The sequence below is a fragment of the Tachyglossus aculeatus genome, chromosome 1 (genome assembly GCF_015852505.1).
Source record: "Tachyglossus aculeatus isolate mTacAcu1 chromosome 1, mTacAcu1.pri, whole genome shotgun sequence".
Taxonomy (NCBI): domain Eukaryota; kingdom Metazoa; phylum Chordata; class Mammalia; order Monotremata; family Tachyglossidae; genus Tachyglossus; species Tachyglossus aculeatus.
Genome location: NC_052066.1, coordinates 43,784,751 through 43,809,534, shown reverse-complemented (window position 1 = coordinate 43,809,534; position 24,784 = coordinate 43,784,751). Strand labels below are relative to the sequence as shown.

At 42.6% G+C, this 24,784-nt stretch overlaps 1 protein-coding gene and 1 non-coding gene across 3 annotated transcripts in view; one reads left to right on the top strand and one right to left on the bottom strand.

The window, feature by feature from the left end:
- The window catches only part of VEPH1 (ventricular zone expressed PH domain containing 1), a 238,875-nt gene extending 214,487 nt beyond the window's left edge, over positions 1-24,388 (bottom strand). Inside the window, exons 1-2 of one of the 2 annotated variants that reach the window (XM_038746083.1) lie at positions 24,317-24,388; positions 1,371-1,659 (exon numbers count right to left, since the gene is read on the bottom strand). In XM_038746083.1, the coding sequence (XP_038602011.1) occupies positions 1,371-1,508 (138 nt within the window). In that variant the 5' untranslated portion in view covers positions 1,509-1,659; positions 24,317-24,388. Of the gene's footprint in view, positions 1-1,370; positions 1,660-10,159; positions 10,234-24,316 lie in introns of those variants that run through there. The other variant, XM_038746084.1, reaches the window with a different exon arrangement.
- LOC119938440 lies at positions 15,975-16,112 on the top strand. The gene has a single exon (XR_005454434.1). It is a non-coding gene; the product is annotated as a small nucleolar RNA SNORA7 (small nucleolar RNA).
- Positions 24,389-24,784: the final 396 nt, after the last annotated feature.

Below are 24,784 nucleotides of genomic sequence, written 5' to 3'. Positions count from 1 at the left end.
TGTACTTCCCAAGCGCTTAGTACAGTGCTTTGCACACAGTAAGTGCTCAATAAATACGATTGAATGAATGAATGTTCCTGGTGGGCAGAAAATGTGTCTACCAAATCTGTTATATTAGTACACTATATACAGTACACTCTCTCTCTCTCTCTCTCTCTCTCTCTCTCTCTCTCTCCATACATATATATATATATGTATATATATATATATATATATTAGTACACTCTATATGTTGCCGTCTCTAGAATGTGTGCTGCTATCCGCTCCTCTTCTAGACTGTGAGCCCACTGTTGTGTAGGGACCATCTCTATATGTTGCCAACTTGTACTTCTTAAGCATTTAATACAGTGCTCTACACACAGTAAGCACTCAATAAATATGATTGAATGAATGAATGCATGCATGCTCATGGTGGGCAGAAAATGTGTCTAGCGAATCTGTTATATTAGTACACTGTGTTCTTCCAAGCACTTAGTATGGCCTAGTGGATAGAGCACTGGCCTGGAACTCAGAAGGTCATTCATTCATTCTTTCAATCGTATTTATTGAGCGCTTACTGTGTGCAGAGCACTGTACTATGCGCTTGGGAAGTACAAGTTGGCAACATATGTGTCATGTGTTCTAATCCCAACTCCACCACTTGTCTACTGTGATTTGGGCAAGTCACTTTGCTTCTTTGTGCCTCAGTTCCCTCATCTGAAAAGTGGGGATTAAGACTGTGAGCCCCATGTGGGATAGGAGCTGTGTCCAGCCCAATTTGTTTGTATCCACCCCAGTGCTTAGTACAGTGCACAGCACATAGTAAGTGCTTAATAAATAACATCATTATTATTAGTAGTAGTACAATGCTTTGCACACAATAAGCACTCAATAAATATGATTGATTGCTTGATGTGTTCAGTACCTAGTTTGGACCTAGGGTGACTTACTAAATGCTTGTTGACTGTACAAGCACAGGGCCAATGGGCTATCATTTTGTTCTCTATTCTTTCAAAGTTTAATGAATTTTAGTGTTTGTCTCCTTGGCTAGACTGTAAGCTAATGAATGCAGTTGATTGAATATTTGATTGATAGATATACTCTTTGAGGGCTGGGATCAGGTCTGCTCATTCTGTGGCACTCTCACAAGTGCTTAGTACAGTGCTCTGCACACAGTAAGTGCTCAGTAAATACCACTGCTTGATTAATTCAGAAAATGGGGACAAGCCTAACTCTTCTCCTTGAGATCCATTAAAGACAAATAGAAACAGTTCTGCATAAATCTTCCTGCTTAAGAATAAAAATAATTTCACTCTCCCTTTTTTAATTTTACTGATATTTGGCACTCTGACACCAAATCAGAAAATTAGAGCAGGAAGAAGTCTACTTACCGAAGATGAACTAATTCTTTCAATTTCCTCCAAAGCTTCTGATAGGCTCTCTTCAATCTCAGAATCATCTAAGGAGAAGAGGTCCCCAGCTCGGGAAAGATCTTTTTGTCCCAATACCAGTTGGAAAAGATGATGCATGATGTTATATTGAGTTTTCAGATTTCTAGATGCACCACACCATTTGCTTTTAGGTGAGAAGATTAGTGACCCACGGGTGCATAGTGTGAGAAACAGTCAATTTTCCAAGAAGAATAAGTTTGCTTCAGACTTTTAGATTTCTTCTGATAACCTAGAAGGAGGAATAATAACATAATAGGCACATCAGCAGACTGACACTGAAGTTTGGTGCTAATGACGTTTCTCTAATATGGTACTATTACAAGATGTTGGGTGGGGAATGTTAGAAATGGAATCCTCCTATTATTTCAGCCTACAAATAGCCTTCACAAAAGTTCTAGTCGCCTAAAGAATTTTCACTGATTCCACCCACATTTATTCCTTCTTCCCTATTTGAGCCACTCTTCTTTCCTACCCAATCCCAGCCCTCCTCCTTCAGCACATAGAACAGTGCTTGGTATGTAGTAAGCGCTGAACAAATACCATCATCATCTTCCCTCTTCAGTGATAACACCATTCATTCATTCATTCAATTCATTCAATCGTATTTATTGAGCGCTTACTGAATGCAAAGCATGCAGTACTAAGTGCTTGGAAAGTACAATCGGCAATAGAGACAATCCCTACCCAACAACAGGCTCACAGTCTAGAAGTGGGGAGACAGATAACAAAACAACTAGATGGCCAACAATAGCATCAACATAAATAAATAGAACTGTAGATATAAACACATCATTAATAAAATAAATAGAATAATAAATATGTACATATATACACAAGTGCTGTGGGGTGGGGAGGGTGGTAGAGCAAAAGGAGGGAGTTGAGGTGATGGGGAGGGGAGGAGAAGCAGAGGAAAAGATGATAATATTGATTTTCCAAACTTCTGTACTCGCCACGCCATTTGCTTTTAGGTGAGAAGGTGATCTTACCTGTCACAAAAGGCTGCAACTTCAGTGTCATCTTCTAATCAAGGGTATTGTTCGAGTGCATACTAAGTGCAGAGCACTGTGCTAACTATTTGGGTGAGTACGATATGAGTGAATTCACAACCCTTCCTATCTTCTAATTCTTTCATGATCTCTAAGGTTGCCAATGGACTCCTTCTCATCATCTTTAACGGACTGTGCCCTAGTCTTCCTCAAACGTTCAGCTACTCTCGACATGTACCTGGAGTCTAAGACTCTTTGGCCCACCCTGATTGAGGCAGCCTGTTTATGGAGTTTACAAGTAAGCTTAGTTCTCAGAGGCATAGCTAATTGAACCATAAACAGGAACTTAGAGGAGTTAAATTTGAATTTCAGTTATTCTTTCAACATTCTGACCTCAAAGATCTTCTATTCTTGTGTGTGTGTGTGTTTCTGTGGGGGAGATGTGGTGGGGCTGGGAATAAACATGAAAATAAGTTATAGGTAGGGGAAGCAACCAGTCTGAGGATATGTCTGTACGTGCCGGTTGTGTTTGAATGTGTGTGTTTGGGGCCGGGGGAGGTTGAGTAGCTAAGTGCTTAGGGGATGAGCCCTCGTCCCCCTCTCCATCCCCCTCATCTTACCTCCTTCCCTTCCCCACAGCACCTGTATATATGTATATATGTTTGTACATATTTATTACTCTATTTATTTATTTATTTATTTATTTTACTTGTACATATCCATCCTATTTATTTTATTTTGTTAGTATGTTTGGTTTTGTTCTCTGTCTCCCCCTTTTAGACTGTGAGCCCACTGTTGGGTAGGGACTGTCTCTATATGTTGCCAATTTGTACTTCCCAAGCGCTTAGTACAGTGCTCTGCACATAGTAAGCGCTCAATAAATACGATTGATGATGATGATGATTCTCTGTTGAGGTGTAAAAAAGCAAGTGGAAGGACCATCAAGAGAAAAAAAAGAAAAGTCATAGACATTTTACTAGTCCTAAAAATCCTGGGTCCAAATCAACTTTGTTCCCTCTTTCCCAAAGACATTATCTTGTAAAATAAAACTGTATTAAAAAGGGGTAACTCTCCTCCCAGCTTTTATAGGACAATTTCTCTAGGAAATTAGTCTTTTAAACCCCTAATTCAAATTGTAGAAATACATGGTATCTAAACTAAATCAGGCACTGTTTCAATCTGGAGACTATATTGTGGCTCAGTGGAAAGAGCCCGGGCTTTGGAGTCAGAGATCATGGGTTCAAATACCGACTCCACCAATTGCCAGCTGTGTGACCCTGGGCAAGTCACTTCACTTCTCTGTGCCTCAGTTACCTCATCTGTAAAATGGGGATTAAGACTGTGAGCCCCCCGTGGGACAACCTGATCACGTTGTAACCTCCCTAGCGCTTAGAACAGTGCTTTGCACATAGTAAGCACTTAATAAATGCCTTCATTATTATTATTATTACCTTCAAAAGAAACTACTTCTCTGAAATGTTTCCAGTATTAGGAACTGGATTCCTATCCCAGCTTCACCACCTGTCTGCTGTGTGACCTTGGGCAAGCCACTTGACTTCCCTGTGGCTCAATTTCTTCATCTGTAAAATGGGGATTAACACCGTGAGCCAAATGTGGACTTGGATCGTGTCCAATCTGATTACCTTGTATCTCCCCCAGTGCTTAGTACAGCAATTAACAAATACCATGAACAACAACAAACAGCCAATGTTAGAAACCAGTTCCACAACTACCAGGCCTGTGCCATTTCCATTATGTCATACTGCTTCTCCATGAAGAACAGCCTGAAAGGAAGGAGTGGAAAGAGCAGAGAGGAATTCCACACAGTGATTCCCCTCCTAAGTCCCTGCACCCACAGTCCCCCTCCCACACTATTCCCATTCACTGATTGGAAACTTGGGGCACTTTTCATCTGGAAAAGCTGGGCTTCAAGTCACTGATTAGGTGGTGGGGGCACAAAAGTTCCTCCTCTACAGCCAAATCCAGCAGGATATCAACACAGAAGAGACAGGGTAACTCCCCACTCCCTTTTCCTCCTTTTCCACCCACGATGAGCTACCTCAAGAGTTCAATAAATACAATTGATTGATTTGCTTGACCTCCTGACAAAAGCCCAGCTATATCAGAGAACCTGATCTGCCTACCACTAATTGGGAAGAGGCAGGGAGGAAGCAGGATGAAGAGAAGGGGAGGGGCAGGAATTGACTTCATTCATTCATTCATTCAATTGTATTTATTGAGCGCTTACTGTATGCCGAGCATCTTCAGCAATTGAATATTAACATAGAGAAGCATATTAGCCTAGTTGTAAGACCACAGGCTTGGGAGTCAGAAGGACCTGGGTTCTAACCCCAACTTTGCCGCTTGTTTGCAGTATGATGTTGGGCAAGCCACTTCACTTATCTGTGCATCAGTTACCTCATCTGTAAAATTCATTCATACATTAAATTCATTTATTGAGCACTTACTGTGTTCAGAGCAGTGTACTAAGTGCTTGGAAAATGCAATTTGCAATAAAGAGAGGCAATCCCTAGCCACAATGGGCTTACAGTCTAGAAGTGGGGAAACAGACATCAAAACAAGTAAACAGGCATCAATAGCATCAGTATAAATAAGTATATAGAATAGAATGTATATATATGCACATCAAAACAAGTAAACGGGCATTAATATAAATAGAATTATTGATATGCACATATATACACAAGTGCATTCTGTGGGGTGGGAAAGGGGGGTAGAGAAAAGGGAGCAAGTCAGGGCAATGAGGGAGAAGGAAGGGGAGCTGAGAAAAAGGGGGCTTAGTCTGAGAAGGCCTCTTGGAGGAGGTGAGCCTTCAGTAGGGCTTTGAAGGGGGGAAGTTTGATTGTTTGGCAGATTTAAGGAGGGAGGGCATTCCAGGCCAGAGGTAGGACATGGGCCAGGGGTCAACGGTGGAACAGGAGAGAAGGAGGCACAGTGAGAAGGTTAGCACCAAAGGAGCAGAGCGTGTGGGCTGGGATGTAGAAGGAGGGAAGGGAGGGGAGGTAGGAGGGGGCAAGGTGATGGAGAGCTTCAAAGCCAATAGTGAGGAATTTTTGCTTGATACGGAGATTGATAGGCAACCACTGGAGATTTTTGAGGAAGGCATTGACATGCCCAGAAGGTTTCTGTAGAAAGATAATCCAGGCAGCAGGGTGAAGTATAGACTGAAGTGGGAAGAGGCAGGAGGTTGGGAGATCAGAAAGGATGCTGACGCAGTAATCCAGTCGGGTTAGGACAAGTGATTGTACTAACATGGTATTAAATGGGGATTAAGACTGTGAGCCCTTCGTGGGATAGGGACTGTGTCTGACCTGATTATCTTATATCTACCTCAGCACTTAGTACAGTGCCTGGCACACAGTAAGCACTTAAATACCACAATTATCATTATTATTATCATCATGTGTCACACATTACCCGATAATAATAATAATAATGGCATTTGTAAAGCACTTACTGTGCCAGGCACTGCACTAAGTGCTGGGGGTAGATACAAGATAATCGTGTTCGGCACTATCCCTTTGCTAAATAGGACTCTCATAGTTTTAATCCCCATTTTACAAAAGAGGTAACTGAGGCACACACAGAAATTAAGTGACTTCCCGAGGTCACACAGCAGACGAGTGGTGAGGCAGGGATTAGAATCCAAGTCCTCTCTCTCCCAGCTCATGCTCTTTCCACTAGGCCACATTTCCAGATTTCACATACTGTGATCATTTAGAACCAGGGTAATGCTTGGACAGTATTCTCCATTCAGTAGGTGTGCCATCCTTGGTAGCCAGATATGGATCTGGCTACCACAGCACTGAGGGAAAGAACTTGGAAATAGCCGACAAATACATCTTCACCTGACCAAACTACATTCTGCTGAAAGGAGATTTATTGTTAAAAACTTTGCTAGCAGACAAACATTTAAGCCCTTCAAACCAGCTCAGTCATTTGTGAGTTCCTTTGATCCTATTCCCCTCTAGAATGTAAGCTTGTTGTGGGCAGGAAACATGCCTACCAACTCTGTTATATTGTAGTCTCCCAAGCGTTTAGTACAGTATTCTGTACACACAGTAAGAATTCAATCAATACAATTGATTGATTGATCCTAAGGCTTCCTTTGAACCAGAAGAGCCATGGCACTTATATACATATCTGTAATTTAATTTATATTAATATCGATGGTATTTGTTAAGCACTTACTATGCGCAAAGAAATGTTCTAAGCGCTGAAATAACGATGGCATTTTGTTAAGCGCTTACTATATGGAAAGCAGTGTTCCAAGTGCTGGGGAGGACACAAGGTAATCAAGTTGTCCCACGTGGGGCTCACAGTCTTAATCCCCATTTTCCAGATGAGGTAACTGAGGCACAGAGAAGTTAAGAGACTTGCCCAAAGTCACACAGCTGAAAATTGGCGGAGCCGGGATTTGAGCTGTCAACCTCTGACTCCCAAGCCCGTGCTCTTCCCACTGAGCCACTGCTTAATATCTGTCTTTCCCTCTAGACTGTAAGCTCAGAGTGGGCATTACTTTATTTATTTTATTAATGATGTGTATATAGCTATAATTCTATTTATTCTGATGGTACTGACACCTACTTGTTTTGTTTTGTTGTCTGTCTCCCCCTTCTAGACTGTGAGCTCGTTGTCGGGTAGGGACCGTCTCTATATTTTGCCGATTTGTACTTACCAAGCACTTAGTACAGTGCTCTGCACACATAAGTGCTCAATAAATACAATTGAATGAATGAATGAATGAAAGGTGTCTGTTTATTGTTATATTGCAAGCTCTTAGTACAGTGTTCTGCACACTAAGTGGCCAATAAATATGATTGAATAAATATTAGTTTGTATGGCACCAATGAGAAGAAAGCTCTAAATTTAAAAGGATACATTATGGCATTGTTGATATCTGACAAGCTGATTGTCTTGAAAGAATTCACTGCATGCAGAAACAGTGATGTTGAAATGTGGAGAAAAATCTCAGGAACAAATGGGAAGAGAAAGCTAAACTGTAAAGGCTTACATTTGCTCAGAGAATGTGCTAATACCAATTTGGATTCACTAACATGGTGCTTCACTTACCAAAGAGCAGAAATACATTTAGATTCACTCAAGGAGTGGACCTCTAGGTAATTTTCCAACTGCTCTACTGGCCAGAGTTAGTAATAATAATAATAATAATAATAATATTGGTATTTATTAAGCGCTTACTACATGCAAAGCACTGTTCTAAGCGCTGGGGAGGTTACAAGGTGATCAGGTTGTACCATGGGGGGCTCACAGTCTTAATCCTCATTTTACAGATGAGGTAACTGAGGCACAGAGAAGTTAAGTGACTTGCCCAAAGTCACACAGCTGACAAGTGTGAGTACATTCAGTCCTTTCCCAAAGTCCCAGTCAATCAATCAGTGGTATTTATTGAGCACTTACTGTGTGCAGGGCACCAGGCTAAGTGCTTTTTAATGGTATTTGTTAAGTGCTTACTATGTGTCAAACACTGTTGTAAGCATTGGGGTAGATACCTTAATCAGGTTGGACACAGTCCCTCTCCCACATGAGGCTCACAGTCTATGTAGGAGGCAGAACAGGTTTTGAATCCCCCTTTTACAGTTGAGGAAACTGAGGCCCAGAGAAGTTAAGTTACTTGCCTAAGGTCGCCCAGCAAGCAATTGGCAGAGCCAAAATTGGAACCCAGGTTCTCAGACTCACAGGCTCTTTCCATTAGGCCCTGCTGCTTCCTACATTTGGAAGAGTTGGATGGCATGATCTCTGCCTTCCAGGAGCTTACACTCTAAAGAGGGAGACATTACGATGAATTACAGATAGGAGAAGCAAGTATCTAAGCCCCACACAAGTGCTGTGGGGCTTGGGTGAGTAGCAAAGGATTTAAGAGTACAGAACCAAGTGCACAGGTGACGGAGAAGGGAAAGAAAATGGATGATTAAATGAGAGGTTAAGTTCTGGAAGCCTTCCTGAAAGAAGTATGATTTTAGTAGAGGTTTGCAGATGGGTAGAGCAGTGATCTATCGGGGATGAAAGGGGTGAGAGTACCAGGGGAGAGGGAGGAACTGATCAAGGGGTTGACTGCGAGAGAGATGAGATGGAGGTATCATAATTAGATTGGCATTAGTAATAATAATAATAATGGCATTTATTAAGCGCTTACTATGTGCACAGCACTGTTCTAAGCACTGGGGAGGTTACAAGATGATAAGCTTGTCCCACAGGGGGCTCACAGTCCCCATTTTACAGATGAGGAAACTGAGGCACAGAGAAGTTAAGTGACTTGCCCAAAGTCACACAGCTGACAATTGGCAGAGCCGGGATTTGAACCCATGACCTCTGACTCCAAAGCCCGGGCTCTGTCCACTGAGCCAAGTAGTAGGAGGTGACTGAGGTTGTAGGAGAGTGAGAGCTAAACCGGTGTTTCACAGTGACTTTCAAATTATTCAGACGGTTGAATGTCAAACTGCTAAAGAAGGAATACACATGCAAGAAACTTCATGACAGCTCTATTAACTTAAAAACTTTTGTCTCCTCTTTCAGTGTGACCCAGCACAGAGTGTTTCAGAGATAAAAGGAAGTCTAAAGGTGGTGGGTTTCAGCAAGAAGAAAACAAATAAACAAAAACAGGATAGGTTTGATGAGAATAATTCCAAGGCCCAGGAGCTAATATTCTTCTGTTCTCCCTCCCAATTAGACTGTGAGACCTATAAGGGACCTGATTATCTTGTATACACCCCAGTTCTTAGTACAGTGCTTGGCACTTAGTAAGTGCTTAGCAAATACCACTGTTTTATTATTATTATCATTATTATAATAATGAGGAAAACATGTTTCATCGATACTTTGCAGATTGGTTCTGCGACCCCAACTTATTCCCCACTAACAGATCTTATCTGTCCCCCCACCTTCTTTGAGAAGGGGAGAGATGGCTATCTTTGAGAACCCCCTAAACCCCTGCACAGTTGTACCAAACTGCCTACCATCCCGAGGTGACTAAAGTGACTCTTTTCCTCAATTGGCATCTCAAGCTTGCCCCAAAAGTCATAATGCCATCGATGGTTGGTAGACAAAGCCTCCCTGATGTAGAACAATTAGAAATGAGTATCTGCTGGAACTAAAGTCTCAAGGAGGTCAGAACACAAAGAGGAAACAAAAGACTGTGGGTAGCAAATGCAGTGGAGCATCAAGGGGTAATTGTGGCCTGCACATGTTACGAAAGGGATTTTCTGTCACCAGTAAGTTATACCCAGTACATTTGCGCACAAAGATGCACACCATACTCTCAATAGCCTTACCTTTGAACCAGAAAGACAGTTAAATATATGCTTTCTAAATGACCAGTGGTCATTTTTCTTACCATTAAAAAATCCCCCAAGAATAATATTATGATTTTTAATAAACAATTAAAGAGCAGTCCTCCCACAGACTGAAAATGTCCTTTTGACTTGTGGATCTGTGCTATTTCGCATGACGTGTACAATTACTTCCATGCCAAGGTTTTTGGCTGGTGATTTTAATGACCAACATTGTTCTCCATCCATACACAACCCCTATAAGTATATTTGGAAAAATAGAAGTACAGAACTGCAGCCTTTAAAAACAAGAACAGAAGAGATCCCAGAACAGATGTAAAGCAAAAACATCATGTTTAAGTATAACATTTCATAAGCAGTCACATTATATATGCATTTACAAAAGACAAGTACTGAAACTGGGCTTTTTTACCTGTATATTTTCTCCACAGGCAATCTCTAACTGCTGTTGAGTTGCGTGTTTTGACTTCAAGTTGATACACAGTATTGCCTTTGTGGATCAGGAGTCAGCATACAAGGGCAGAGCAAGTTGAATCCACTGCTAACTCAGTGAACCTGAAGTTGTTAATTGCAGTGCCAGAACAGAAGAATTCAAAGAATGCAGATGAATACAGCCTCAAAGTTACCAATAGCTCGGTCAGGTGATGAAGGCTGAACCTAAATACAGTGTGGCCTTATCTTTGTGTGAAACGCTCTGTTTCCTAGGCTGAAATACAAAGCCTGCTCCGGTCAAGGGTGGTTGTTTGTATTCGAGCAAACAAAACGGTCAGTGTTAGTGAAAACTATACTTTCCTGGGAAGAATGTAACAGAAAAAAAGCCCAGGAAGAATCCAGTTTTCAAAGAGAGAGCAAACAGGTGAATGAGGCCAGATTAGTGAAGGCATTTCTAGCTCCAATAATATATGCAGCTATTTCGTGAAACTAATAGTTAATGTCGGAGTGAGTTGTTAGTTTAACCATTACCTCTGCACCATTACATTTCATAGAAATCATCTCAGACTCTCCACATTTGACCTACTAAACTGTCACAAGGAAGGAAACAGCAACGTGACTCTTGGAGTTTTCAGGTTAATAATTTTGGAGAGTCTGAGGAGGTAGATATTTGGTGAAGACGATGAGCAAGATTGCCCTCCGTGGCAGCAAGTCAGCCTGCAAGTACTGTTCATTCATTTATTCAATTCAACTGTATTTATTGACCACTTACTGTGTTTGGAGCACTGTACTAAGAGCTTGGGAGATTACAATATAATAATAATAATAATAATAATAATAATGGTATTTTTTAAGTGCTTACTATGTGTCAGGCACTGTTCTAGATGCCGGGGTAGATATAAGATATTTGGGTTGGACACAGTCCCTGTCCCACATAGGGCTCACAGAAGCAATGTGGCTCAGTGGAAAGAGCATGGGCTTTGGAGTCAGCGGTCATGGGTTCAAATCCTGGCTCTGGCAATTGCCAGCTGTGTGACTTTGGACAAGTCACTTCACTTCTCTGGGCCTCAGTTCCCTCATCTGTAAAATGGGGATGAAGACTGTGAGCCCCCCGTGGGACAACCTGATCACCTTGTAACCTCCCCAGCACTTAGAACAGTGCTTTGCACACAGTAAGTGCCTAATAAATGCTACCATTATTATTTACCCCCATTTAACAGATGAGGGAACCAAGGCCCAGAGAAGTGAAATGACTTAACCAAGGTTACACAGCAGATAAGTGGTGGAGCTGGGATTGGAACCCGTGACTTTCTGACTCCCCAGGCCCATGCTCTATCCACTAGTCCATGCTGAGACATATTCCCTGCCCGCAACGAGCTTACAGGCTAGAGGGGGAGACAGACATTAATATAAATAAATAAGTGCTGTGGGGCTGGGAAGGGGGAATCAATCAATCAATCGTATTTATTGAGCACTTACTGTGTGCAAAGCACTGTACTAAGCACTTGGGAAGTACAAGTTGGCAACATATAGAGACGGTCCCTACCCAACAGTGGGCCAAGAATAAAGGGAATGAGTCAGGGTGATGCAGAAGGGAGTGGGAGGAGAGGAAAGGAGGGCTTAGTCAGGGAAGACCTCTTGGAGGAGTCCTCTATAGACTGAGAGCCAACATAGGGCAGAGCCTGTGTCCAACCTGATTATCTTGAATCTACCCAGGCACTTAGTACAGTGCTTACCTCATAGTGAGCCTTAACAAATACAATTATAATTATTAATATTACTAAAAGGGGCAACCAGAGTACCAGCTCACCAATACTAGGTATTATTATTATTAATAATAAGAACATATTTGTTAAGCACTTGCTATGCATCAAGCACTGTTCTAAGTGCCGGGTTGGAAGTTAATCAGGCCAAACACAGATCCTGTCCCATTTGGGACTTATATTCAAAGTGGGAGGAGAACAGATATTTTTTTCTACCAGGCCAAGCTGCTTCTCAACTTGTCTTATTGAATGTAATAATGATAATAAATAACTGGTATTTGTTAAACATTAATAATGTGCTAAGCATTGCGTGAAGGGCTGGGGTAGATATGAAATAATGAGGTAAGACACAATCCTTGTTCCAGATGGGGTTCCAAATAAAGTATCATCAGCAACAGCAGCAGCAAATGTATTTGTTACTCACTTGCTGGGTGCAGAACACTGTTCTAGACTGTGAGCTCACTGTTGGGTAGGGACCGTCTCTATATATTGCCAACTTGTACTTCCCAAGCGCTTAGCACAGTGTTCTGCACACAGTAAGCGCTCAATAAATACGATTGAATGAATGAATGAATGTACTAAGTACTGGTAGAGTACAATGAGAAGGAGGGGGAGGAGGAGGAGGAGGAACAGGTATCCAATCCCCTTCTTCTGATGAGGAGACTGAGGCACAGAGAAGTTAAGTGACTTGCCCTAGGTCACCCAGCAGGCAAGTGGCAGAGTTAGAATTAGAATTATTACTTTATTTATTTATTTATTTATTTTACTTGTACATATCTATTAGAGTTAGAATTAGAATTATTACTTTATTTATTTATTTATTTATTTTACTTGTACATATCTATTCTATTTATTTTATTTTGTTAATATGTTAATATGTTTTGTTTTGTTCTCTGACTCCCCCTTCTAGACTGTGAACCCACTGTTGGGTAGGGACTGTCTCTATATGTTGCCAACGTGTACTTCCCAAAGCGCTTAGTACAGTGCTCTGCACATAGGTAAGTGCTCAATAAATGCGATTGATTGATTGATTGATTGATTGATTGACCCAGGTCCTCTCCTCCCAGGTTCTTTCCACTAAGCCACACAGTTCCTACTCTCCAGCTGAGGAACAAGGGCTTGGAGGGGGAGTTAGAGAGGCCAGAATGTTTACTTAACTGGTAACAAATACCTTTGAAATCAGGTTCTAGATGTCCCTAATGGATTTCAGTTATTTACTGCATTTCACAGAATGACAGACCTGCTTCCCAGTAGGTACTCTTAGAACTTAGAATTCAAAGGAAAATGTTTCTTTAGGTTTATTACTGTTACATTGATTTCAAAAGAGCAGCAATATTGCCTAGTGCCAAGAGCATGGGCCTGGGCATCAGAGGACCTGGATTCTAATCCCAGCTCCACTACTTACCTGCTGTGTGACCTTGGGAAATAATAATAATAATAATAATAATAATAATGGCATTTATTAAGCACTTACTATGTGCAAAGCACTGTTCTAAGTGCTGGGGAGGTTACAAGGTGATCAGGTTGTCCCAAGTGGGACTCACAGTCTTAATCCACATTTTACAGATGAGGTAACTGAGGCACAGAGAAGTTAAGTAAGTTGTCCAAAGTAACACAGCTGGCAATTGGCAGAGTCGGGATTCGAACCCATGACCTCTGACTCCAAAGCCCGTGCTCTTTCCACTGAGCCACGCTGCTTCTCTAAGTTGGAAAGCCACTTAACTTCTCTGTGTCTCAGCTGCCTCGTCTGTGAAATGGAGATTAAGACTGCCATGAGCCCTGTGTGGGACAGGGACTGCGCCCAACCTATCTTGTATCTACCCCAGCTCTTAGTACACTGTTGGGCAAGTAGTAAGCACTTAATAAATAACTAAAAAAAATGCCCATCACTCAATTGCTCAAAAATCAACTGCCATTCGCTGATACCAAGCCTGAATCTAGTTTTTGCATGAACAATACCACTGACACCTCTGCCATATTTAACAGTTTGCACCCCCTCATTTATCTGAGTTTGAGAAACCACAAGCTTTGAAACTTGCTCCAGATTTCTTTATAGCCATGTCAGTGGCATTTATATTTTTTTGATAAAAATAAAGAAGCACTCATATACCTTTCTACAAGGGGGAGCAGTGTGGCTTAGTGGAAAGAGTATGGGCCTGGGAGATAAGGGAGCCGGTTTCTAATTCTGGCTCTGTCAATTATCTTCCGGGTGACCTTGGGCAGCTCATGTCACTTTTCTGTGCTTCAGTTACCTCATCTGTAAAATAGGGATTAAATCCTACTCCCTCCAATTTAGACTGTGAGCCCCATGTGCGAGAGGGACTGTGCCCCACCTGATTATCTTGTATCTATCCCAAGGCTTAGTGCAATGTCTGGCACATAGTAAATGCTTAATGAGTACTATTTAAAAAATATTATTTTCTTTGTATAGCAGGACCTTTCCACAACAGTCTTTTCTTAAATGAAAAGTACAGATAGGAGAAACATGTTCTACTATCTATCCTTTGTCTTTCAAGTAATGGAACGTACAAGAAAAATACAATGTAAGATAAAAATATATTCCTTTGGTTAAAAAAAATCCTTTGTATTATTCCTTTAACTTAGTCCTCCAGTATGTCTCACCAAACCAAAGTAATCATCAAAATGTGTTATTAAAGTAGTAACATTTTACAAATTATTTAATCTATTATTTATAGCAATCGTCTTTTTAATTTCCAGGAATTTAATAATCTTGTTGACCAAAACCCGTTGCCTGTAGCTCTTTATAAAAAAATTAATGTTGACTGTCTGTATTTAGAAACCTCTGGTACATGTAGCTCTCTTCAGATACAGTGTAGACAGACTTTTTATAGAAAACTACATTTTGTGGAAGACATTCCAGGGTAATTTTAAAGCAGTTTGGTTTCTTACTGAGCAATGTAGGAGTTGATAGTAATAGTTTTCCCAGTTGCTTTCCTCTGCATTCATCACTGACAATCACATCTTCTAATAATAATACTTGTATCTGTTAAGCACTTACTATGTGCTAAGCACTGCACTGAGCACTGAGGTAGATACAAAATAATTAGGTCCCAACTGGAGCTCACAGTCTAAGTAGAGAAGAGAACAGGTATTGAATCCCTATTTTGCAAATAAGGGAACGGAAAAGCAGAGACGCTAAATTCATTCATTCATTCATTCAATCATATTTATTGAGCACTTACTGTGTGCAGAGTACCGTACTAAGCGCTTGGGAAGTACAAATTGGTAACCTATAGAGACGGTCCCTACCCTAAATGACTGCCAACTATGTTGGCAGTTGCCAACTTGTTGCCAACTTGTGCTTCCCAAGCGCTTAGTACAGTGCTCTGCACACAGTAAGCGCACAATAAATATGATTGAATGAATGATTGAATGACTGGATCAATGTCACATAGCAGACAAGTGGCAAAACCAATCAATCAATCAATCAATCGTATTTATTGAGCGCTTACTGTGTGCAGAGCACTGTACTAAGCGCTTGGGAAGTACAAGTTGGCAACATATAGAGACAGTCCCTACCCAATAGTGGGCTCACAGTCTAAAAGGTGGGCTCACAGTCTAAACCAGTATTAGAACCCAGGATCAGTGACTCCACTAGGCCATGCTGCTTCTCTGTACACGAGCAGATGAATTCATGTCCTATGTTCAGAGTTGCTGTGGCATAGCGTGGCTCAGTGGAAAGAGTACAGGCTTTGGAGTCAGAGGTCATGGGTTCAAATCCCAGCTCTGCCTCTTGTCAGCTGTGTGACTTTGGGCAAGACACAACTTCTCTGTGCCTCAGTTACCTTATCTGTAAAATGGGGATGAAGACTGAGCCCCCCATGGGACAACCTGATCACCTTGTAACCTCCCCAGTGCTTAGAACAGTGCCTTGCACATAATAAGTGCTTAATAAATGCCTTCATTATCATTATTGTTATCAATCCACCTACAAATATCTCCCCCATCAATGGATCAATCAATCATTAGTATTTATTGGGTGCTTAATATATGCAGAGCATTATACTAAATGGCCTCTCAGGGTAGCACCTAGAGAGTTTCCAGTACTCTACCAGTCTCAGCTACGGGAGGGAGAGTCAAACAGAAGTCTACCCTTTCCACTCCTAGCTTGGGCAGTGGCTAGCGAGTGGAAGGCAATCTGCTACAAGTCAAAACTCCCCTGTGCTGGGAAGTAGCAGCATGGGAGAGAGTCGAGGGTGGAGACTCGAGTTTACTGTGCGGAAGGAGGCAATGGTAAACCGCTTCTGTATTTTTACCAAGAAAACTCTACGGATACACTACAGAATGATTGCCGTTGGAGGTGTGGCGTTCTGGGAGAGATGTGTCCAGAGCGTCGCTATGGGTCGGAGACGACTCGATAGCATAAGGCAAGACAAGTAGACGTAGCTCCTGTCCTCATGGAGCTTTCAATCTTGCCCAAGAGGTAATCACTACAATAACAACGGGCAGGTAAGAGGAATCTGCACCCAGCACCTCTTAATAAATATACCCAATTGTCCTAAAACTGGGGAGTCTCATTTTTGCAGAAAACTTGAACTGAATACTCATCCCCCAGCTGACATCATGTGCATAAACTCACTGTTCTTACAAACGGTGCTATGGTGTATCCAGATGGATCTTTCCCACAACTACATCCAGAAATCCAGGTATTTCTGTACATACACTACAGGGAAGCAGTGTGGCTCAGTGGTAAGAGCACGGACTTTAGAGCCAGAGGTCATGGGTTCGAATCCTGGCTCCGCCATGTCTGCTGTGTGACCTTGGGCAAGCCACTTAACTTCTCTGAGCCTCAGTTACCTCATCTGTAAAATGGGGATTGACTGTGAGCCCCACCTTGGACAACCTGATTGCCTTGTATGCCCCAGCGCTTAGAACAGTGCTTTGTACATAGTAAGCGCTTAACAAATGCCATTATTATTATTACACACTAGGTAGCTGGGAACAAAAACTTCCCTTAAAGTGTACACTAGCTACAGGGCAGTGCTTGCCTGAGAACCCCGCTTCAGCTGTGTTCATTCCATTTATTTTGTATTCATTCATTCATTCAGTTGTATTTATTGAGCACTTACTGTGTGCAGAGCAATGTACTAAGCACTTGGAAGGGAATAATATAACAATAAGCAAACACATATCTACTTCCCCTCTAGACTGTAAACTTGTTGTGGGCAGGGAATGTGTCTACCAACCCCTGTGTGTTGTGGCTTAGTGGAAGGAGCACAGGTTTGGGAGTCAGAGGTCGTGGGTTCTAATCCCAGATCTGCCACCGATCAGCTGTGTGACTTTGGGCAAGTCACTTGACTTCTCTGTGCCTCAGTTACCTCATTTGTAACATGGAGATTAAGACTGAGCCCCACATGGGGCAACCTGATTACCTCGTATCTACCCCAGCACTTAGAACAGTGCTTGGCACATAGTAATTGCTTAACAAATGCCATAATTATTCGGTGCTTAGAACAGTGCTTGGCAAATAGTAAGCACTTAACAAATTCCATTATTATTATTATTATTTTCCCAAGTGCTTAGTACAGAGTTCTGCACAGAGTGAGCACTCAATAAATTTCATTGACGATGACAATGATGATGACCTATCCCTGTGCTTGGCACAGTGCTTGGCAGGCAGAAAGCACTTAATAAATATTACCAATCTTCAAGGATATTGCTTCCAGATTCACCCGCGAAAACACAGTATCGACATCTCCATCTGGATGTCTGCCCACCATCTAAAACACAACATGTCTTAAGACTGAGCTCCTTATCTTCCCTCCCAAACCCTGTCCTCTCCCTGACTTTCCCGTCACTGTGGAAGGCACTACCATCCTTCCCGTCTCACAAGCCCATAACCTTGGTATCATCCTTGACTCCGCTCTGTCATTCACCCCAATCAATCGTATTTATTGAGCACTTACTATGTGCAGAGCACTGTACTAAGCGCTTGGGAAGTACAAATTGGCATCACATAGAGACAGTCCCTACCCAACAGTGGGCTCACAGTCTAAAAGGGGGAGACAGAGAACAGAACCAAACATACCAACAAAATAAAATAGGATAGAAATGTACAAGTAAAATAAATAAATAAATAAATAAATAGAGTAATAAATATGTACAACCATATATACATATATACAGGTGCTGTGGGGAAGGGAAGGAGGTAAGACGGGGGGATGGAGAGGGGGACGAGGGGGAGAGGAAAGAAGGGGCTCAGTCTGGGAAGGCCTCTTGGAGGAGGTGAGCTCTCAGCAGGGCCTTAAAGGGAGGAAGAGAGCTAGCTTGGCGGATGGGCAGAGGGAGGGCATTCCAGGCCCAGGGGATGACGTGGGCCGGGGGTCGATGGCGGGACAGGCGAGAGTGAGGTACAGTGAGGAGATTAGTGGTGGAGGAGCGGAGGGTGCGGGCTGGGCAGTAGAAGGAGAGAAGGGAGGTGAGGTAGGAGGGGGCGAGGTGATGGAGAGCCTTGAAGCCCAGGGTGAGGAGTTTCTGCCTGATGTGCAGATTGATCGGTAGCCATTGGAGGTTTTTGAGGAGGGGAGTAATATGTCCAGAGCGTTTCTGGACAAAGATAATCCGGGCAGCAGCATGAAGTATGGATTGAAGTGGAGAGAGACACGAGGATGGGAGATCAGAGAGAAGGCTGGTGCAGTAGTCCAGACGGGATAGGATGAGAGCTTGAATGAGCAGGGTAGCGGTTTGGATGGAGAGGAAAGGGCGGATCTTGGCAATGTTGCGGAGCTGAGCCCGGCAGGTTTTGGTGACGGCTTGGATGTGAGGGGTGAATGAGAGAGCGGAGTCGAGGATGACACCAAGGTTGCGGGCTTGTGAGACGGGAAGGATGGTAGTGCCATCAACAGTGATGGGAAAGTCAGGGAGAGGACAAGGTTTGGAAGGGCAGACAAGGAGCTCAGTCTTCGACATGTTGAGCTTTAGGTGGCGGGCGGACATCCAGATGGAGATGGAGATGTGTGGACCCCACACATCCAATCCATCACCAAAACCTCCCGGTCTCTCCTCCACAACATCGTCAAGATCCGCTCTTTCCTCTCCATACAAACCGCTTACCTTGCTAATTCAATCTCTCATCCTATCCTGACTGGATCACTGCATCAGCCTCCTTTCTGATCTCCCATCCTCCTGTCTCTCCCCGTTTCGGTCTATACTTCACTCTGTTGCCTGGATTATCTTTCTACAGCAACGCTCTGGGCACATCACTCCGCTCCTCAAAAATCTCAAGTAGTTGCCTATCAACCTTTGCATGAAGCAAAAACTCCTCACTATTGTCTTCAAAGCTGTCCATTACCTTGTCCCCTCCTACCTCCCCTCCCTTCCTTCCTTCTCCAGCCCAGCCTGCACCCTCCGCTCTTCTGCTGCTAAACTCCTCACTGTACCTTGTTCTCGCATGTCCCGCTGTCGACCCCTGGCCCACGTCCTACCTCTGGCCTGGAATCCCCTCCCTCCACACATCCGCCTAACTAGCTCTCTTCCTCCCTTCAAAGCCCTCCTCCAGGAGGCCTTCCCAGACTGAGCCCCCCCTTATCCTTTCCTCCTCCTCCCCTCCCCAATGCCCCACTTCCTCCCTCTGCCCTACCCCCTTCCCCTCCCCACAGCACTTGTGTATATTTGTACATCTTTATTACTCTATTTTATTAATGGTGTGTATCTACCTATAATTCTATTTATTTTGATGGTCTTGACACCTGTCTACTTGTCCTGTTTTGCTGTCTGTCTCCCCCTTCTAGACTGTGAGCCCGTTGTTGGGTAGGAACTGTATCTATATGTTGCCGAATTGTACTTTCCAAGCGGTTAGTACAGTGCTCTGCACACAGTAAGTGCTCAGTAAATACGATTGAATGAATTAATTAATGACCTCTTGGTGCCTAGGGGCAACCTACCCTTCTTTCCATGCTGCAGCCAGCCTCCATGGACTCTTGAAACTGCCCTGTGCCCACCTCTCCTCCTCCCAGATCATTATTGAAGTGAAGAAGCAGAGATAGAGAAAGAAGTGGAAAGCCCTGAGAAGTCAGTCTGACTGATGTGGTAACATCAGGGTTTCTGAGCAGGCTCTGTGAGAGATAGACTTAGGGCAGCCTCATGGTCCAAACCAGAATTTCCTAATTAAATATTCAATTCTATAAATGTGCTAATTTTTAATGTAGACATAAACATTGCTGACTGAGTCCTAGTGAGGTCATCTGGAAAAATGTCATTGTAATGGTGGGGTCCTTATAGTAATATTAATAATAATACTAGTATTTGTTAAGCACTCCATATGTGCCAAGCTCTGTTCTAAGCTCTGGAGTAGATACAAGGTAATCAGGTTGGTCACAATTCCTGTCTCACATGGGGCTCGCAGTCTTAATCCCCATTTACGGATGAGGTAACTGAGGCACAGAGAAATGAAGTGGCCTGCCCAAGGTCACACAGCAGACAAGTGGCAGAGCTGGGATTAGAACCCACATCCTCTTACTTGTGGTAAAAACATCCCAGTCTACATCTCTGCCCCTGCTCTTTCTCCCCGTCTCCAGGCTCGTATCTCCTCCTGCCTTCATCGCAACTTTATGTTGCCAACTTGTACTTCCCAAGTGCTTAGTACAGTGCTCTGCACACAGTAAGCGCTCAATAAATACGATTGATTGATCTCCATCTGGATGTCTGCCCGCCATCAAAAACTCAATGTGTCCAAGACTGAGCTCCTTATCTTCCCTCCCAAACCCTGTCCTCTCCCCGACTTTCCCATCACAAGCCCATAACCTTGGTGCCATCCTCAACTCCACTCTCTCATTCAACACACACATCCAATCTGCCACCAAAACCTGCCGGTCTCACCTCCGCAACATCACCAAGATCAGCCTTTTCCTCTCCATCCAAACCACTACCTTGCTGGTTCAATCTCTCATCCTATCCCGACTGGATTACTGCATCAGCCTCCTTTCTGATCTCCCATCTTCCTATCTCTCCCCACTTCAGTCTATACTTCACTCTGCTACCCAGATTATCTTTGTACAGAAATGCTCTGGGCAAATCACTCCCCTCCTCAAAAATCTCCAGTGGTTGCCTGTCAACCTTCGAATCAAGCAAAAACTCCTCACTCTTGGCTTCAGGGCTCTCCATCACCTTGCCCTCTCCTACCTCAACTCCCTTGTCCCTTTCTGCAGCCCAACCCACACCCTCCGCTCCTCTGCCACTAACCTCTTCACTGTGCCTCTTTCTCACCTGTCCCGCTGTCAACCCCTGGCCCACGTTCTTCCCCTGGCCTGGAATGCCCTCCCTGCACACATCCACCAAACTAGCTCTCTTCCTCTTTCCAAAGTCCTACTGAGAACTCACCTCCTCCAGGAGGCCTTCCAAGACTGAGCCCTCTTTTTCCTCTCCTCCTCCCCATTCCCCCCCCACTTTGCCCTACCTCCTTCCGCTCCCCACAGCACTTGTATATATTTGTATAGATTTACTACGCTATTTATTTTACTTGTACATATTTACTACACTATTTATTTTGCTAATGATGTGCATATAGCTATAATTCTATTTATTCTGATGGTTTTGACACCTGTCTACATGTTTTGTTTTGTTGTCTGTCTCCCCCTTCTAGGCTGTGAGCCCGTTGTCAGGTAGGGACCATGTCTATATGTTGTCGACTTGTACTTCCCAAGTGCTTAGTACCATGCTCTGCACACAGTAAGCACTCAATAAATACAATTGAATGAATGAATGAATGAATGAATGAATGAATGAATTTCTTTATAAGGTTCATTGGGGATTATCTAGGTAAAGGCCATGTTAACTCTGGTAAAACATATTTTTGAAAAGGTTTTACCAGTGCGAATCTGTACAGGGCAGGCCTGACCTACAGTCATAAAGTACCCTCAGCCTAGATTTTTACCATTCAAGCAAAGGTAATATTTTGGCAACCACATTCCCCTAGTCCCACCTTACACCAACCCCTGAAAGACTGACATACATTTCACTTGCCCCCAAGAAACATACAACTTTTGCATGATTTCTTTCCTCAAAAGAAATTGCAAATTCAATCAGTGTCTGTAAAGCAGTTGGAGATCTTGGAAGAAAGTTTAATACATATACCCAGTTAACTTACTAAAACAAATTAGGGAAAGCATAGCCACTTCAAGTAGCCTAGAAAGCCTAACTCATAGAAGATAAGGTTTTCTATAAGTCCAAATTTCCTAGTACATAAGTCTTTCATTCAGTTCTCGCCTGTCCCGCCGTCGACCCCTGGCCCACGTCCTACCCCTGGCCTGGAATGCCCTCCCTCCGCACGTCCGCCAAGCTAGCTCTCTTTCTCTCTTCAAAGCCCTACTGAAAGCTCACCTCCTCCAGGAGGCCTTCCCAAACTGAGCCCCCTCCTTCCTCTCCCCCTCCCCATCCCCCCTGCCCTACCTCCTTCCCCTCCCCACAGCACCTGTATATATGTTTGTATAGATTTATTACTCTATTTATTTTACTTGTACATATTTCCTATTCTATTTATTTTATTTTGTTAATATGTTTTGCTTTGTTGTCTGTCTCCCCCTTCTAGACTGTGAGCCCATTTTTGGGTAGGGACCATCTCTATATGTTGCAAATTTGTACTTCCCAAGCACTTAGTACTGTGCTCTGCATACAGTAAGCACTCAATAAATACGATTGAATGAATGAATGAATGAATTCAGTCATTTATCGAACACTTACTGTGCGTAGAATATTGTACTAAGCTCTTGGGAGAGTTCAATATAATAATAAGCAGATACAGTCCCTTTATTTAAGGTAAGTCATCACTAAATGTTCCACAATTTCATTTTTAAATTAATTGCAACAAAAATTATCCACTGATTGAGCCCAAGAAACCTTTCAATAACGTTCTCAGATTTTCTCTTGAAAGAAAGGATTAAAGATGATTTTGAAAGAGCATCTTTTTCACACAGTGTGAATGGGCTACAGCAGTTCCCAGAGGATCAGCTGCATACATTTCAAACCTTCCCACAAGACATATATTGTTCCCTGGATGTTTCTCAGATGCCTCTCAGTTTCTTCTGTCATGGCATGTTTCTACACTTCACTTGTACTAAAAGCCCCTTGATGCTATGTCCTGTTTCAAATGAAGCCGGAGCATTGAGTCCTAAATCTTTTAATAGAACTCATACATCCAGTTCTTAACAGTTTACCAGGTCTTCTTTTAAAACCCCATAAGAATAAGTCAGTGCTGACCTAATAACGCTAAATGCTCTCTCATGGCCTTGTTGGCTCTTCAATTTTCATTGTGATTTCTTGAAAGAAACAAGTAAAGTCAGTTGCTTTAAGAAAATCATTTCAAAACCTACCCTGGGTTTACAGAAAGTAATTTAAAACTAGGAATAAGAAATTAAGTGACATAATATCCCAACGCTTTACGTTCATATAACCCATAAGTCATATTTCCTTAAGAAAAAATTAGTTTAAAAATATTTTGCTTCAAAGTAGTTCATACTATTTAGAAAAGTCTTGAAATTGAAAGCAAATTTCAAAGTACATGTACCTTTTATTTTCCTTTCAATTACCTGCAATTAAGCTGAGGTAAAAAACCACTCAAAAGTTAGAGCTGTAAATGTACCTCTTAAAAGGAAATTAGAACATATAGTTAAAAGATACTGTGTTTTTTTTACTTTGCAGTCTTCACAAGTTTCAAGCAAATATGGAAATGCCTAATATGAAAGGAAGCAGTAATTAGCAGCAAGGTAACTGCTAAACTCCTCTCTCGGGTACCTCAGAGGGGCTACAGGGCAGCTGAAAAATTTTCTTCAAAAACATTGCTGGGCCAGCCTTTCTTCTACCTGCACAGCATCCCTTAAAGAAACTAAGAGAACAGAACAAAAATAATAATAAAACTAGAGTAGATTTGGGTCTCCCCCATTCCTCCAGCTGGGGATAAAACTCCAGTTCACTCGACCATTTCTAAAAATCCAGCTTTCTCCTCTTAAAGCAGACACAAGTTTAAAACAACCTTCCCCAAGCAATAATCTTTCTCTCATAGGAACATTTAAAAGGTTTTACTATGTTCACTAAACAATGCCCATTTGCACTGTTATCTGCATAATTTGATGAATGCTGGAAACACCAGGTCACTCCTGAGGCAAAAATAAGTAGTCATTTAGGTTATTTTTCCAGTTAGTACTTTTGCTCAAAATAACAGGAATATGATTGGTCCTACCTCTCAGGGTGGAAATCTCTAGTACCAAATATAATAAAAGTTGAAATGCCCTGTCTTGAGAAAAATTCTGATAATATCCATTCCAATGGTAAGCATAGCTCACTCAACCCCCTTCCTCTGGTATGTGAGTTTGCCTGCTCTGTGCAGTCTGTCAAACCAACCGTGTGCTCAATCCGCTTACCGTGGACTTGTCATGTGGAATGAGGCAAACAAATCTCTCCACTGCACCCCTGATCAGAACTTATTCTCAGCAAGGCTGTATTCCTACAGCCCACCTCTAAATAGCTTTCTGAGCAGATGCCTAGTTTGAATGAGCTGGAAGGTTTATAGAACCAACACTGGTTTTAGTCCCGTTAATGAATAACCTACTTTAAAGAATCAAGGAAGTTTTAAGAAGTTAATGTCAGATGTGGAACCTCTTATCAGAAATCAGTGAAAAGACTGAGCTGCTCTATGCTTGATTGGGAAGGTCGGTGAGTTGGGGCAGGGGCCAGGTGGAGGGAGGGTGGAGTGTGTGAAGCAGAGTAAGGGGAGATTTCAAGGCAAAACCAGGGAGAGAAGAGGCCATGGAAGCAGAAGCAATGCACTTTATTTTAGGAGAAAAAGAATGACTAACCAATTGATACTGCCTAAGTAACAAACAGAACGG